We start from the raw sequence: 16389 nt of genomic DNA, 5'->3' as shown, positions 1-16389 counted from the left end.
TCCTGGGCTCCAGCCCCCACCCCAGCTCTGCCGGTGCCCCTCAATCCCGACCAGCAGCCCCTGCTATCTCAGGCCCTGGGCTCCCCCCAGATCTGCCGGTGCCCCTCAATCCCGACCTGCAGCCCCTGCTATCTCAGCCCTGGGCTCCGGCCCCCACCCCAGCTCTGCCGGTGCCCCTCAATCCCGACCTGCAGCCCCTGCTATCTCAGCCCTGGGCTCCCCCCAGATCTGCCGGTGCCCTGGTGCTGCTGGCAGCCCGTGGGGCTGGCCATGGGACTGGCTGTGGGGCGTTGGTGCCCGTGGGAAGACGTCACCCGTTTTCGGGTCATGTTTCGGAGGGTTTAAACTTCCAGTGCCTTGTGCCAAAGGACAGCTGTGGCAGCAGCCGCCCCCATCCCCCACTGGGACTGGCACCCTTCACTCTGGTGGATACCCGCTGGCCCCACACTGCACCCCCGGGGGACGAAGGGCTCTAAGTGCATCCTGCAGGGAGGAGATCCCCCTCCCACACCTCCTCTGGAGCGGCCAGCCGGGGGCTGGGAGCAGATCCTGGCCTGGCTGCCGGAGCAGACAGGAATAACAGCTGCACTGACGCAGGACAATGCTGCGGGGGGGGGGAGGGGGGGCGATATCTCTCCTGCTGAACTAGCTCTGCACAGCTGGCCTGGGGCAATGCAGGTAAAGTGGTGCCCAGCCTGCAGGGGGCACTGCTAGCCCCTGGTACCCCACTCCCTGGGCTCTGCCCAAGGGGCCCAGCCTCGGACGTGCCTCGCCCCAGCTGGGCCCCACCACCAACCCACTCCAGCCCAGCTTGAACCAGAGAGCAGCAAATAACCCCGCCCCCGAGACCCTGGCCCCAGGGCCTGACGCAGTGGGGAGCGGAGCCGGGGCAGGGCTGAGCAACAGAACAGAGCCCAGGGGTGCTCGGAGGGGTGGGAGCTCAGCAAGGTGCGCTTTCCCCTCCCAGTCAGTGCTGACCCCGGGGTGCTGTGCTGGGGGGAGAGGGCTCGTCGGGGGCTCTCCCCTCCTGGTCAGGGCTGACCCTGGCGCTAGAGGGCACTGTGCTGGAGGGAGTGGAGGGTGGCTCAGTCGGGGGCACTCCTCTCACCTGTCAGTGCTGACCCTGGGGCGCTGTGCTGGGGAAGGGGGTCTCCCCTCCCGGTCAGTGCTGAACCCAGTGCAAGGGGGCGCTGTGCTGGGGGGAGGGGCTCGTCGGGGGCTCTCCCCTCCTGGTCAGTGCTGACCCTGATGCTAGGGGGTGCTGTGCTGGGGGGAGGGGGCTTCGTCGGGGGTCTCCCCTCCCGGTCAGTGCTGAACCCGGCGCAAGGGGGCACTGTGCTGGGGGGAGTGGTGCAGGGCTCGGTCAGGGGCTCTTCCCTCCCAGTCAGTGCTGACCCCTGGGCCGCACCCTGACTGCTCCCTCCATGCACCCCCCACACCCCAACCCCCCCCACGCACACACACACTGCCTGCCGGACAGCACTTTCCGCACGGGTCCCACAGTGCTCCTGGGCAGGGCAGGGTGACTGTGGATCCGTTACAGGCAGGGAACGTCAGGCCCAGCGCGGGGGCCAGCACCAGCCAAGGTCACGCTGAGCCAGCGAGAGAGCTGGGAAGAGAACCCCGGTGTCCTAACCCGCGAGCTTCCACCAGCCAGCGTTCCCCTCCCAACCTCCCACCACCCTGCTGGAGTCTGAGGAGGTGGAGCTGAGTGGTTAGAGCGGGTGAGGTGAGCCAGGACTCCTGATCCTATCCTTGTTCTGTCACTGAATTCCTATGTGCTCACACACGAGCCACTCACTCTGTGACTCAGTTTACCCCCTGGAATGAAGGAGGGATCAACAGGGCCAAAGGAACAAGGATTTAGAGTGAGCCCCAGGGGGAAGGTCAGTGTCAGACAGGGGCCAGGCTGTAGGGGGAGGGGAAAGGGTCTGACCCCATCCCACCCACTAGGGAACACACAGGACAGACAGACGAGCTCTCAGCAGCTCCCACGTCCATTGGTGGTCGAGGAGCCAGCCGGGTCTGAACAGTCCCCTTCCTGGCCTGGTGCAGCTTGGCCCTGGCCCGCTCCTCCTGTGAGACCCAGACCAGCTCTGCATCCCCCACCTTGGGTCACGTCCCTGGGGTCCAAGCAGAGCCGAGCCCTCATCAGCCCTGTGACCAAGCGGGAAGTTTGGGTAATATTTTTAAGAAGCTGAGCTGTGCCTCAGTTTCCCCTATGTGCAACACTGCTCCCTAGTGATGGGGGGAGGCCTGTGTTGCTCTCGGGGGCAGGCTAAGATGCAGGTGGGTATCACCGAGCTGTCTGGGCCTTGATCTCCACCTCAGGGCAAACCCAATTGCCGCGACATGGCCACCTAGCAACCAAGGCCCCAGAGAGAGACGGACTCCCGCCTCTGCAGAGGGGGCTGAGCCCCTGCCGCTCGGGAGCCCAGGCTGGGGCTAAGTGCTGGCTGCTGCAGGAGTGGGGGGGTTCAGAGGGCTTGGGCTGCCCACGATGGACTCTGCTAGCCAAGGACCCCGGTCCAAGTAAGCCAAGAACCCTGCCTGTGTGGCTGCGCTGGCCGGGCATCCCTGTGGTGCTGGCCCACAGGGTGAAGGCCTTGAGATCCGCAGTGAAGCCGTGTGGCTTGCCCCTGGGGGAAGAGTGACACCCTAGGGGGACTGGGTCACTGAAGGGGGGCCTCCCGGAGACTGGTCCAAAGCTGGGGCCACAGCACCCAGCTGTGGATCTGCGATAGGTTCTGGGTCCAGCTGCCTTGGGGCTGGCGATCCCGCTCATGGGGCAGGGGGCCTTTGCCAGGAGCTGATGCAGCAGGGGACTCCACCTCTGAGTTGAAGCGGATCTGGCAGACGTTGCAGGAGATGACGGGGGCGCCGGGCCTTGCTGAGGGGTGCCCCGAAGGTGTGGTTAATCACCGCCTTCTGCACTGGATCCATCTGTGGGGAGAGTGATGCTGTGAGGAGCCACGGGGAGCTGGGCACCCACAGAGCCCTGGGCACAACTTTGGGGGCTCTGCCTGCCCTACCTGGGGGGTCTCCTCCTGCAGCAACTGGGGGAACTGCTCCCAGGGAAGCTGGACTAAACTCCCATGGGTGGGTCTCTCTCTCCAACAAGAAATATCACCAACTGGGGCCCTGCTGACCATTCATAGAGGGAGCTCAGTGACCCACCCCAGCTACCCCTGGCCCCACCATTCATAGAGGGAGCTCAGTGATCCACCCCAGCTACCCCGGCCCCACCTCCCAGCTCTGCCAGTGTCCATGGGCAGGGTGGTAGTGGAGCAGGGGATGCAGCCAGCAGGCCAATGCATGGAGGGAATGGACCCCCGGCCCCCTCCCACCACATGAGCTCCAGGGGTCGCCCCATTAGCTGGCAGAAGCAGTAGGCTGTTACCTGCCTAAACATTAGAAGACATTCAGCCAGCCGTCCATTCATCATCTGCAGACAGACTGCTCCCTCCCCTGCCCATGTTGGGCTCCCCTGCCCCCTGAGCAGCGTACAGCCCAGCGCTCCCCCGACAGGGATGCACGGAGTCTCTGTAATGGGTCAGCCCAGCCCTAGATCCAAACAGCTCCCCCGCGACCCAGCTCCACCTTGGGCCCCTCCCTCGCTCCTGGGGGAGCTGGCAGTTCACCCTCCCTCCAACCACAGCCCCCGCTGGCTGCTCCCCTGGTACACATGCTGGCTCGCTCGCAGCTTCCCCTTCCCCCAGCCACTGCCCCCCTGCCCCAATACACATTGGCAGCTGCCCCTCCCCCCCAGCCACAGTCCCCCTGCCCTCCCCCAATACACACGCTGGTAGCTCCCCCTCCCCACAACCATGGCTCTCCTGCCTCTGATACACACTCTGGGGGCTCCTCCTTCCCACCCAGATACACACCCTAGCACCCTGCCCTCCCCAAAGCCTCCAACCTAGCACCTTGCCCGCCTCAGCACCCCCAAGGGCCCAGCTCTGCCCCTGCTGATCCCCAGTGCCACCAGCCCTGCCACCTGCGCTTCCCCCAGCCCCACCACTTTCCATTTGCTGCAGTAACTGGCGCATATTAAAATTCCAGCTGCAAACACATCCTATGATTGCAGGGAGCGGGGGCGGGCGCCAGTTGCGGGTGCCGGGAATGGGGATGTGCCAGAACCGGGGGGCTGGCTGCCGAGATATAGGCCCCTGCAGGGACCCCGCTATCTCACCCCCACCCCAGGGCAGCCTGCAGCTCCTGATGCTGAAGTCCGGGAAGGGAGCTCAGGAGAAGGCCTCGGTTGGCTCAGTCCCCTCTGGGAAGCAGGGTCGCCGGGCAGGGAATGGGCAGGGAACATGCAGCCGCCTCAGCCCTGGAGGAGCTGGTAGGGGCTGGATCCAGCTCCAGACTGTGTCTGATGGGAGGCCGGACTTGCAGGGTGTCCCCACAGATCCTGCAGGCCACTTCCCTCGCTCCAGCATCCCAGGCAGGCTCCCCTGCCCCGGGAGCCCTCACCTGCTCTAGGGCCCATCACTGCCCTAGTCCCTCATCACCCACGTTAGTCCCTCCTCACCCGCCCTCGTCCCCCATCACCTGCCCCAGGCCAGGTCCCATCACCTGCCCTAATCCCCCATCACCCGCCCCAGGGCCCATCACCTGCCCTAATCCCCCATCACCCGCCCCAGGGCCCATCACCTGCCCTAGTCCCCCAACACCCGCCCTGAGGCCCCTCACCGCTCCAGGGCCCATCACCATCCCTAGTCCCCATGGGGGCTCCTCACCTGCCCTCGTCCCCCATCACCCACCCCACGGCCCATCACCTGCCCTCGTCCCCCACCACCTGCCCCTGGGCCCCTCACCCCCCAAGTCTCCCATCACCCACCCTGAGGCCCCTCACCCACCCTAGTCCCCCATCACTTGCCCCTGGGCCCCTCACCTGCCCCAGTCCCCCATCACCTGCCCCGGGGCCCATCACTGCCCTAGTCCCCCACTGCCACCCCAGGATGTGCTGCCACCCAGGGGTCTGGGCCCTGCTTGCAGGTCAGACTCCTCCCAACACACTCTGTTGGGTGCCACGATACTGGCTGCCCCAGAGGGAGGATGGGTCGCACAGTCGGTCAGAGGTACAACTAGGAATAGAACCCAGGCATCCTGCCCCCCCCATCCTCTGCTCTGACCATTAAACCCCACTCCCCTCCCAGAGCTGGGATAGATCCCAGCAATCCTGACTCCCAGCCCTCTGCTCTGTCCACTAGGCCTCACTCCCTCCTAGGGCAATGCCTCAGTCCTGGGAGCACCCCGAGACCCACTGCTTCAGCCCCACACATCGCCGTGCACTGAACGCGCCACTTTCCCATTGGCTGTATTTTGTTTATTCCAGCTTTTACCCCGAATGATTAGTGAACGCAGCGCTCTGGGTGGTGACAAAGCCGTGCGACGCTGACTGGCTGGCCAAGCCCTCCTCCCCCCCCCCCGAGCCCAGCGCAGCCACCCCTACAGAGCCTGGTCCTACCACCCCCCACGCCAGAGCCCGGCGCTACCATCCCACCCGCCCCCAGAGCTCGGCCCTACCACCCCACCCCCCCCAGAGCCCAGTGCTATTACCCCTACAGAGCCTGGTCCTACCACCCCCCCCACCCCAGAGTCTGGCGCTACCATCCCCCCACTCCTCCCTGAGCCCAGCTTTACCATCCTACCCCCCCAGAGCCCGGCCCTACCACCCCATCCCCCCCAGAGCCCAGCACTACCACCCCCCACCCCAGAGCCTGGCGCTACCATCCCCCCCCTCCTCCCTGAGCCCAGCGTTACCATCCCACCCCCCCAGAGCTCGGCCCTACCACCCCACCCCCCCCCAGAGCCCAGCGCTATTACCCCTACAGAGCCTGGTCCTACCACCCCCCCATCCCAGAGCCCGGCACTACCATCCCACCCCCCCAGAGCCCAGCACTACCACCCCCCCACCCCAGAGCCCGGCGCTACCATCCCCCCCTCCTCCCTGAGCCCAGCGTTACCATCCCACCCCCCCAGAGCCCGGCCCTACCACCCCTACAGAGCCTGGTCCTACCACCCCCCCATCCCAGAGCCCAGCGCTACCATCCCACCCCCCCAGAGCCCTGCCCTACCACCCCCCCATCCCAGAGCCCGGCGCTACCATCCCACGCTCCCAGAGCCCAGCACTACCACCCCCCACCCCAGAGCCCGGCGCTACCATCCCCCCCCCTCCTCCCTGAGCCCAGCGTTACCATCCCACCCCCCCAGAGCCCGGCGCTACCACCCCTACAGAGCCTGGTCCTACCACCCCCCCATCCCAGAGCCCGGCGCTACCATCCCACCCACCCCCAGAGCCCAGCACTACCACCCCCCACGCCAGAGCCCGGCGCTACCATCCCCCCCCCTCCTCCCTGAGCCCAGCGTTACCATCCCACCCCCCCAGAGCCCGGCGCTACCACCCCTACAGAGCCTGGTCCTACCACCCCCCCATCCCAGAGCCCGGCGCTACCATCCCACCCACCCCCAGAGCCCAGCACTACCACCCCCCACCCCAGAGCCTGGCGCTACCATCCCCCCCTCCTCCCTGAGCCCAGCGTTACCATCCCACCCCCCCAGAGCCCGGCGCTACCACCCCTACAGAGCCTGGTCCTACCACCCCCCCATCCCAGAGCCCGGCGCTACCATCCCACCCACCCCCAGAGCCCAGCACTACCACCCCCCACCCCAGAGCCTGGCGCTACCATCCCCCCCTCCTCCCTGAGCCCAGCACTACCATCCTGCCCGCCCAGAGCCCGGCCCTACCACCCCCCAGAGCGCAGTCCTACCACCCCCCACCCCCCAGAGCCTGGCGCTACCACCCCCCAGAGCCCAGTCCTACCACACCCCTCCCCCAGAGCCCGGCCCCACCATCCCCCCCACCCCGAGCCTGGCACTACCACCCCCACGGAGCCCAGCTCTGACACCCCCACGGAGTCGGGGGTGGGGGGCACCTTGTGCTACAGGTAGATATTCTGGAGGGCAGGGATAGGATACAGAGGGACCTAGACAAATTGGAGGATTGGGCCAAAAGAAATCTGATGAGGTTCAATAAGGACAAGTGCAGAGTCCTGCACTTAGGACGGAAGAATCCCATGCACTGCTACAGACTAGGGACCGAGTGGCTCGGCAGCAGTTCTGCAGAAAAGGACCTGGGGGTGACAGTGGACGAGAAGCTGGATATGAGTCAGCAGTGTGCCCTTGTTGCCAATGGCATTTTGGGATGTATAAGTAGGGGCATAGCGAGCAGATCGAGGGACGTGATCGTCCCCCTCTATTCGACATTGGTGAGGCCTCATCTGGAGTACTGTGTCCAGTTTTGGGCCCCACACTACAAGAAGGATGTGGAAAGACTGGAAAGAGTCCAGCGAAGGGCAACAAAAATGGTTAGGGGATTGGAACACATGACTTATGAGAAGAGGCTGAGGGAACTGGGATGTTTAGTCTGAGGAAGAGAAGAATGAGGGGGGATTTGATAGCTGCTTTCAACTACCTGAGAGGTGGTTCCAAAGAGGATGGCTCTAGACTGTTCTCAATGGTAGCAGATGACAGAACGAGGAGTAATGGTCTCAAGTTGCAGGGGGGGAGGTTTAGGTTGGATATTAGGAAAAACTTTTTCACTAGGAGGGTGGTGAAACACTGGAATGCGTTACCTAGGGAGGTGGTGGAATCTCCTTCCTTAGAAGTTTTTAAGGTCAGGCTTGACAAAGCCCTGGCTGGGATGATTTAATTGGGGATCGGTCCTGCTTTTGAGCAGGGAGTTGGACTAGATGACCTCCTGAGGTCCCTTCCAACCCTGATATTCTATGATTCTATTATTCTATGATTCTACACCTCCAGCCATCTCCAGCACTACCATCCAGCGTTCTGTGCCAGGGACCCCCAACCCCCTGGGGGCCAGAGGTTACATCCCCTCCCAGCATGACTAGGCCAGCCCCCCAACCCTCCTTCCTGCACACATAGCCCTGTCCCTCCCACTTCTGAGCACACACAGGCCTATCTTCCCCCACCCCCCTGCAGGCATGGACCTGTCCTGCCCACATAAACCTCCTCTGTCCAGCACACCCCAGCCTGCCTCTCCCCCAGCCTACACCACAGCTTTTGCCCCACGGCTCTCACCCAGCACTTCTGACCCACCCCAGCCTGTTCCTTGCTCCCCCTCTGCTCCTCACCTTCTCAACTGCCTGCTTACCCCACTCCTGTGCCTGACTCTCCCTGATCCACTCCCTGGGGAAGGAGGGGTCCCTCTACATACACCCCCCGAATTGATTTTAATGGACTTCCACAGTACTAGCTACCTCAACCCCCCCTTAACCCCATGCTGAAATGCATCTGTTTCAGGGGTGGGGCACAGCCAGCGTGAACCGCACACAGCATCGCTGCACAACAGACTAGGGCAGGACATGAAGGATAGTGACGTACCTAACTGAAAACACAGGGGGAGATGGGATGTTCCCACCCAGCTTGTTCGGGATCACACAGGGGATCTGCAATGGCCAGAGGTGACTGGTGCCCCGCTTTGACAACTCATTTGACAAATAGCAGCCCTGAGCCCCATACTGGGACACTGGGTTCAGCCCCGACTATGAGGGCACAGCGCCCCCTGCTGAGCCCCTGCCCAGCTGCCTGCAGCCCAGCACCCCCTGCTGAGCCCCCTACGCATTGCCTGCAGCACAGCGGCCATAGAGCTGTGCAAGGTTCAGAACTGACTACAATGGGAGAGCGCCCCCCTGCTGAGCCCCCACCACACTCCATGCAGCACAGCGCCCCCCAAGACTATACTGGGTTCAGCCCTGATTGGGAGGTGAGAGCGCCCCCTGCTGAGCCCCTGTCCGGACCTCTTCAGCACAGCGCCCCCTGCTGAGCCCCCATCCAGCCCCCTGCAGCACAGCGCCCCCTAGCACCTCACCATGTTCAGCTCTGAGTGAGGGGAGAGCGCCCCCTGCTGAGCCCCCAGCAGATGGGTTTTCCTAGCTCTCCCATGCAGGCAGGGATGCCAGGTGCCCTGCTTAGCTCATGAGCTGCCCGTGGAGGCTGAGTGGCCCCAGGAGCTGGAGGGGCTGGGGCAGGCGATGCATTCGGCTCCCTGCAGTCGCAATCTCCCCCATGCTGAGCGCTGGAAGGTCACCAGGGCAGCTGAGCCATCGCGCTCCCAGCCAAGCCCGGCAGCTGTTCCAGCATTCGCTAGCGCGAGAGGAATTTCCCTCCTTGGCCCTGTCCTGCCCTTCCCAGCAGCCCGGGAGGAGAGGGGCTGCTCTGCTGCTCACGTGTGGCGAGGGCTGGAACTCAGGGCCAGCCCCGGCTTTCGGGACAGAGCCGCGGCCGGCCTGGCTCCTCTCCTCCCCAGCCCCTGGGAGCTCCACTCGCTTCACAGGGCAGCTGTTCAAACAGCTCCCAACAGCACCCCCACCCACTTTAGGACAGGAAGTGAAGAAGTTCCGGAGCCAGCCGGGAGGATGGGGGTGGAGTGCTGCTCTCAGAGCTGGAGTCCAGCCTCTCCCCGGGGTTCACACCCCAGCGCTGGGGAGGGGGAGCAGCAGCATCTGTGTCTGCACAACCAGAGCTGGGGATTTAAGCCTCAGCTGCAGCCCCAAGTGGTGGGCTGGGGTTGGCCTGGCTGGGTCACCAGCACCCCTCTGAGCTCCCGCTCAGCCCCCAGATCTGGCCATGAACCCGGGGTTCCAGCCTCAGGAAAAGGTGCAGACAAAGGGGAATGGGGGAAGGCTGGCCCAGTGGTTAGAGGGCTTGCCTGGGCTGTGGGACAACAGGTTCAACTTCCTGATCTGCCACCGACTGCCCTGGTGGCCCTGGAGACTCAGGCAGCCCCTCTGGGCCCCAGCTCCCCTCTGGGACATGGGGATGACAGCCCTGGCCAGCGTAGCCCAGTCCTATCCTGCCCTGCCCAGCTCAGGTCCTGCCCAGCCCAACCTCACAGGAGAGTTTGGGGATAAAGCCTGTGATGCATCCAGATGCCACAGTGACAGGGGCCATAAGACAGAACTGAACAAAGCACGATTCTGTACTGTATGGAGGACAATGCCCCCGGCCCCAACCCAGGCTGGGCACACCCTCATGCTTACACCCCACCCCACGCTGGGACCCTCGCAGCCCAGATCCTCCCCGACACATCCCACCAGCCCCACCCATGTTCCTTGTAACCAGATAAGCAGCTGCGACCCAGAGACCTATTAACTAGGGCAGGGAGGCGGGCAAGGAGCCAGGACCCTGGGTTCTATTCCATGCCCAGCAGGGGAGGGAGCGCAGCTTTGTTGTTAGAGCAGGGATGAGTCAGGACTCCTGGGTTCCCTTCTTGCCACTGCCCTGTTGTGTGACCCTGGGTGCTGGCTGCAGGGCCCCATGGGGCGGCTGACTCTGGAAAGGAGCAATGGGTCGGATTTGGCCAAACTCAAAGAGAACGTCTGTGGCAAACCCAGGTCTCCTAAATGGACAGAGGAGCGTGCTAGACACCAGGCCACCCTTCCTCTCCGAGGGGAGCACAAGGGGAGCTGCAGGGCAGCCTCCACAAGCCCCCACAACAAAGCCTGGGTATGGGCCTGGCACTCTCTGCGCCAGGACCCAGAGGCCGTCTCGCTGCAGGCTCCTGCTGTCCTGAGCCGAGGGCGCTGCCTACGGGAACATCTCCCTCCCAGCTCCATGCAGCCCTGGGCGGTAATTTGCACATGCCCCCTTGGCTCCCTGGCCACCTGTCTCCTAGTATTTAATTCCCCCCACCCCTCCTCAGGTCCTGCTGACGGGCAGAGCCAGGAGCACTGAGGGTTAACCACGGCAGGCAGATTTCCACTCAGCTAATCCGGCACGGGGCTCCCACAGCAGACTAGGGGGCGCTGAGCCATGGGGCACAGGGCCAGAGCGAACATCTGCACGCTCCCTCCCAGGGGATTAGGGGGTTTATCTGGTCAGAGGCCACACCCAGCCCACCCTCCCCGACACAGCCAGCTCCCCATGGATCGTCCCTCCCAGCACCCCCACTACAGGGTGCTAGTTGGGGTGGGGGGCAGAGACCAGAGATTTCTGCCTCCACCTCATCTAGCCTTGAGTTGAGCCAACCAAGCACCCCCTGTGCCCCCACCCACCAAACTGGCCCCCGTCCCCCCCCAGCCAGCCACAGCCCAGGCTAAAACAGAGAGAGCTGCGGGGGGGGAGGGCAGCAGCCACAGTAATGAGCCTTGTATGTTCCCTGCAATGGATCTTTGGCTCCGCTCCGCTGCACCCCACAGAGCCCCAGCTCCGCTCCCCCTGCCCCACGGAACCCAGACCTGCTCCCCCCCACCCCGCCGAGCCCTGGATCTGTTCCCCCCACCTACCCTGCCTTGTGGAGCCCCAGCTTTGTTCCCCCCACCCCAGGAGCACTAAGGCCTCTGCCAGAGTCACCTGCACTGGAGGAGGGAGGTGCACTGTCAGTCCGGTGCAGCCTGGAAAGGTGACTTGGGAGCCTGCAGATCCAGCCCATGCAGTGGGGCCGCTCGGGGGTGAAAGGATCTGGCCCTGGGGGAGGGATGCCCGCTGGCTGCTGAGGGAGAAGGATGCATGTGTGGCAGCAAAGCCTGGAGGCCCCAGACCTGCAATGCAGGGAAGGGAGCAAGCTCTGGGGCTGCCAGGGCCCTTTCACACCGACTGCAGCCTCTGGGTAGGGATCCCTGCTAGCCCACACCCCCAGGGCCGAGCTCCCCACACAGCTTTTGGCCCCTCGGCTGCACCAAGCCCAGCACCAGCTCCCTCCACTGGGGGCCCTGGCCCTGCTGCTCCCAGACCAACATCCCCTTCGGCCAGGGTGAGGGAACCCTGGTAAGAGGGGACCATGCCCATGTCCTCCACGTTCCAGTCCAAGCACAGTCCAGGGTCACACAAAGCCAGTAGCAGAGACAGGAAAGAGTCCTGACATGGCCCCTGTCCTCACCACCAGCCCAAACTGGAACAGAACTGGGTCCAGGAGCCTTGGCACCTCGCCAGCCTGGCCAGCAGCGCGGGGACACGCTGTTCCCGCTGTGCCCCTTCCCAGGGCCGAGGCCAGCCAAGGGGTGCCGAGCTCCCATCCACCCTGGGAAGGCTCAGCCGCTCTTCCTGGTCCGTCCCGCAGCATGGAACTAATCCCCGCCCCGTTGTCAGTTCTGCCCTAAGCCATTGGGTCACAGCCCCCTCCCCTGGGCAGACGAGGGGCTTACCGAGAGTCTCAGCCCCCCTTGATCTATAACTGTCCTGCATGCTCCAGGCCCCACCCAGGCATTACCAGCCCCAAGCTGGGACTAGAACCCAAGCCCTCCAGCTCCACAACACAGCAGCAGTAGCAGGCCCAGCCTCTAGGGGGCAGCACATCTCCTACATACACAAGCTGGGATATCACAGGGACCCTACCACTGGGTCCTGCACAGACCCACCAGGGCTGGGCTGCTCCCATCATTGGCAGGATGTGTCAATGGCCCAGCCGGGGGCAGTCCCCTGGATGCTAGTATCACAGGGGCAGCCAGCTCCCACAGCCCTGCCCGTCTTTCCACCCACCCTTAGGAAAGGAGCCATGTCCTTCCGTGACAGTGAAATCCAGCCTAGGGCTCAGAGGGTCCTTCCTCTCTCTAGCCACGGCGGCCCAGTCCTGGACTCGCTCCCATGGGAAAGCCTCCTGCCACGTCTCGATTAGCAGCCAAACACTTTCAAACCTCACTGGATGGGCACAAGAGCTGGCGCCCATGCCATCATGCCGGCCTTGCTGTCCCCCCATCTCCCCGCCTAGCCTAGCAGCATGGCCCAAGTCCCGCACACAGCCCTACGGCTGGGCTCAAACCCCCTCCCCGCCTGGCCCAGAGCGCCAAGGGGGAATTTTCAATAATGTTTTTAGGAAGCCCCTGTGTGCCTCAGTTTCCCCTGTATTTCACATGGCTACTAAGTGGGGGAAGGGACTGTTTGCTCTCAGGGCAGGCGGGGAGACCAATGTCACTGGCGGCCTGAGTTGGGATGGGTCATTAAAAAGGACTGGCCGAGGCGACCCCTCATCAATGATGAATCTGTGAAGACAATGGCAAAGCCAAACACCAGGACGCTGACTCCCAGCACCCCAGGGAAATGGATTCCCCCCCTCACCCCAGGGAAGCTGGGCACAGACCCAGCAGAGAACAAAAGACAGCGAAGGTGTGTGGATAAGAGTTGGCTGCTGGAAGGAGTTGAGGCTCTCACCAAGGAGGGCAGACTGACAGACAGAGCCTGGCCTACAGCTTGGCGGGGCCCCTGGCTGAGGACTACAGTGCTGGGCTCCAGGGGACACAGCTGGGCTGGGGGAGGTGATGGAGGGGCGTCCAGCCCTGAGGTGGGGACCCTGCTGCACCAGGAGCTTGGCTCAGGTGGAGTCTCTGAGCAGAGCTCAGAGGGCAGGAGGGCTAGAGCCCTGACAATCCGTCTCAGGAGGCTGGAAGGCCCTATGGCTGCCCTGGAGGAAGTGAGATGTCCAGCACATCAAAGGGGTCCTTCCAAAGGCCTATCCCAAAGCTGGGGTGTAGCACTGATCCTGGGATCCGGGACAGGCCCTCACAGCACTTTGCAAATGGGGAAGCAAAGCCCTGTACTCTGACGCCAGGAGGCTCCATTACCCTCTTGGGACAGATGAGGAAACTGAGGCACATGAAGGGATGAGCGCATGGTCACAGCATGAGCCAGGAACAGGCCCCAGGAATCCTGACTCCCAGCCCCTGCTCTAACCACTAGACCCCACCCTCCTCCCAGAGCTGGCGATAGAACCCAGGGGTCCTGACTCCCAGTCCTGTGCTCTAGCCATCTAGCCACTTCCTGGGCAGTGGGAAGAGACAGGCTGGCATGGGAGGGAGGGCTGGGTTCACTTGCTTTAAAGGAGCGAGGCTGAGCTAAGAGCTCCCCAGGGGTAATATTTGAATGCGCTATCATTGGCTAGTTTCCCCCACATGGCCAGGCCTGTCTTTCTTGGTCAGTGCCTGGTGTGGGCACCCCGAGTGGATTAGCAAAACACAATTCCACACGGTGGCACAGGCTGGTAGAATCATGGCACGCCTGGGAGGCCCGCTTTGAATCCTGCCCCTGCCTGCTCTCCCAGAGGCTCCCCCTCTCCTCGCTGCTGCCTGCAGAGCTCCACCCCAGAGGTGGCTGCATTTCACTGGGGCGCAAAGAGCCACGAGACCCTTGGGCTCTGGCGAGATTTCACAGGCACATTAAACCAGCCCATCTCATTATTGGCAGCCCTTGGGCTTCCACAGCTCGGCAAGATCCGCAGGGTCCTGGAAGCGTGTGACAATTCCCCTCCTCCCACACTCCCACCCAGCAGAAAGCCAGCCCTGGGAATGGGGGCAGCAGAATGGAGGCCAGTGGCATCCGCAGGCATCACACAGCCTATAAAGCATGGTGCTGGCCCACCAGGAAGGGGATGTAGCTACATCTTGTCACCGACAGCCAGCAAGCAACTCCCCAGGGCTAGTACATAATGGCTTGGAATAAACCCAGAGTCAGGAATAGCTCCCCTGGCGCTGACCCGTCTCCCAGACCGGAACGGGGCAGCTCCTTTCATGTTCCTGGCCACGATTAGATGTGCTAATGGCTCTGCCCGAGTCATCCCCTGCCCCTGTTCCAAAGAAACCAGCCCAAGGACTTGGCACTGCTGCACTCTGCTTTCTCTGTCTGCTTCTGTCCCCAGCCCCTCTCGGCGCAAGAGCATCCTCCACTGCAGCTCCGGAGCTGCGGCTCTGCATCGCTCTGCCTCCTCACCTCTTCCCCTGGCTGTCTGTCCAGGCATATCCTAACAGCGCTGCCTGGACAGGAGTCTGGGTAACAGGCAGCGTGAAACCACAGTGCGGGAGCAGCGAGAGGCGGAGCTGGGAGCCCGGACTCCTGGGTTCTTTTCCTGGCCAGTCCCTTCCCCTCTCTCTGCTTCAGTTCACCCCACCTCTAAAAGCAGGCGCAGCAACGAGGAGCCAGCAGGCTGAAGCATTGGAGCTCAATTACCAGTCATGCAGCGTTCCGGTTCTCAGGAGCCAGAGTCGGGGGAATTGCTGCCAGCAAGCAGGGACTAGGCCCTAGCTGGACGGGGCAAAAGAGAAAGGGCTGGTTTATAATGGCTCCTTCAGGGGGTGTGTGGAGCTGGGGGGGTCTGCTGAGTTCCCCACACAGCCCCCGGCTGAGGGGCATGAGCCATCCCCTCTGGGGGTGGGGAGGGGAATTACCTCCAGAGCTGCCAACTCTCAAGAGCTTTAGCAGAGACACCCGGCTAGCAGAGGGCTCTTCGCCCAGATAGACTCGCATGGCTGCCTGGGAAAGGCCCCTCTTGGCAAGTGCTCCCCACAAGACCCCTGCGGTTCCGCTTTCACACACAGTCCTCCCCCCCCCCACCCCAGCACGTTCCTCACGCACTCGCCTCCAAGAGCTTCTGTCACTGTACGGAGCAGGAGGCTGGGAGCCAGGATGCCTGGGTTCTAGTTTCACGTATGGGAAGGGGAGTGGGGTCTAGTGGTTGGGGAAGGAACTGGGAGTCAATACTCCTGGGTTCTGTTCCCAGCTCTGAGAGAGGAGTGGGGTTCAGTAGCTAGGACAGGGGATCACTATGCTCAGGGGGTCCCAGGGATGGATTTCCAGAGAGGTTGAGCCCCCTTGTAGCTGCGATCTTGTGGGCTCAGCATCCCTGACAAGCCAGTATCAGCTGAGCGATCTCGGGTGAGTCCATCTCTGTGCCTCAGTTTCCCTAGCTGTAAAACAGGGACAATTCTCCATCTGCCTGGGGGCTGCAAAGCAAAGCCAGTCACCACGTTTCCAAATCTCCCACAGCCCCTGGTAGGCAGTGAAAACCCACAGAGGGCACTGCAAAGAAAGTGGAACAGGAGAGCACCCCCTTGGGCTTCCTGGGAGTCAAAGGTACCTCCCACCACCCAGCCACCCGCCTTTGGCTGAGCAGACACCAAACCGCTGGGCTGGTCCCAGATACAGCTAGGGACCAGCTGCCGGATGCTGTGATGGGAGCTGGGGTGGCTCAGCCACGGGGGGATCCCTACCTCTCTGTGGGAGTGGGGCGCTCTGCTCAGGGTAGTCTGCAGCGCTGGTGCAGGAGGGCCTGCCTGGCGCTTGGAGGTCCCCATGGAGGGAGCCCGAGCAGGGTGTGGGGCGGTGACACCCCCGGGGACCCAAGCACAGAGGAGACGGGAAACACGTTCTGCGTCTCAAAAATACATTAGCAAAATCACCATCAGGAAAGGGGGGGGGGGCTGCGGGAGCCAGGGAAGGGGGTGCAGGGGGGCTGCGGGGAGCCAGGGGGCGCTGCAGCGAGGCAGGCGGAGTGCAGTGTGCTGCGGGGAGGGGTACGGGGGGGCTGCGGGACGCGGAAAGGAGTGCAGGTGGATGCGGGGAGCCGAGGAGGACGGAGCGGGGGCCGGAGAAGGGCGC

General features: G+C 63.4%; 1 protein-coding gene across 1 annotated transcript in view; it reads right to left on the bottom strand.

Moving 5' to 3' along the window:
• The window catches only part of ZNF385A (zinc finger protein 385A), a 54396-nt gene that overhangs the window by 23303 nt on the left and 14704 nt on the right, over window positions 1–16389 (bottom strand). Inside the window, 2 exon segments of the mRNA XM_077838918.1 lie at window positions 2832–2876; window positions 2878–2943. Of these exon segments, the coding sequence (XP_077695044.1) occupies window positions 2832–2876; window positions 2878–2943 (111 nt within the window).

Source organism: Eretmochelys imbricata, chromosome 20 (genome assembly GCF_965152235.1).
Source record: "Eretmochelys imbricata isolate rEreImb1 chromosome 20, rEreImb1.hap1, whole genome shotgun sequence".
Lineage (NCBI taxonomy): Eukaryota > Metazoa > Chordata > Testudines > Cheloniidae > Eretmochelys > Eretmochelys imbricata.
The sequence above is the reverse complement of the archived record's forward strand: the minus strand, read 5'-3'. Positions and strand labels throughout refer to the sequence as shown.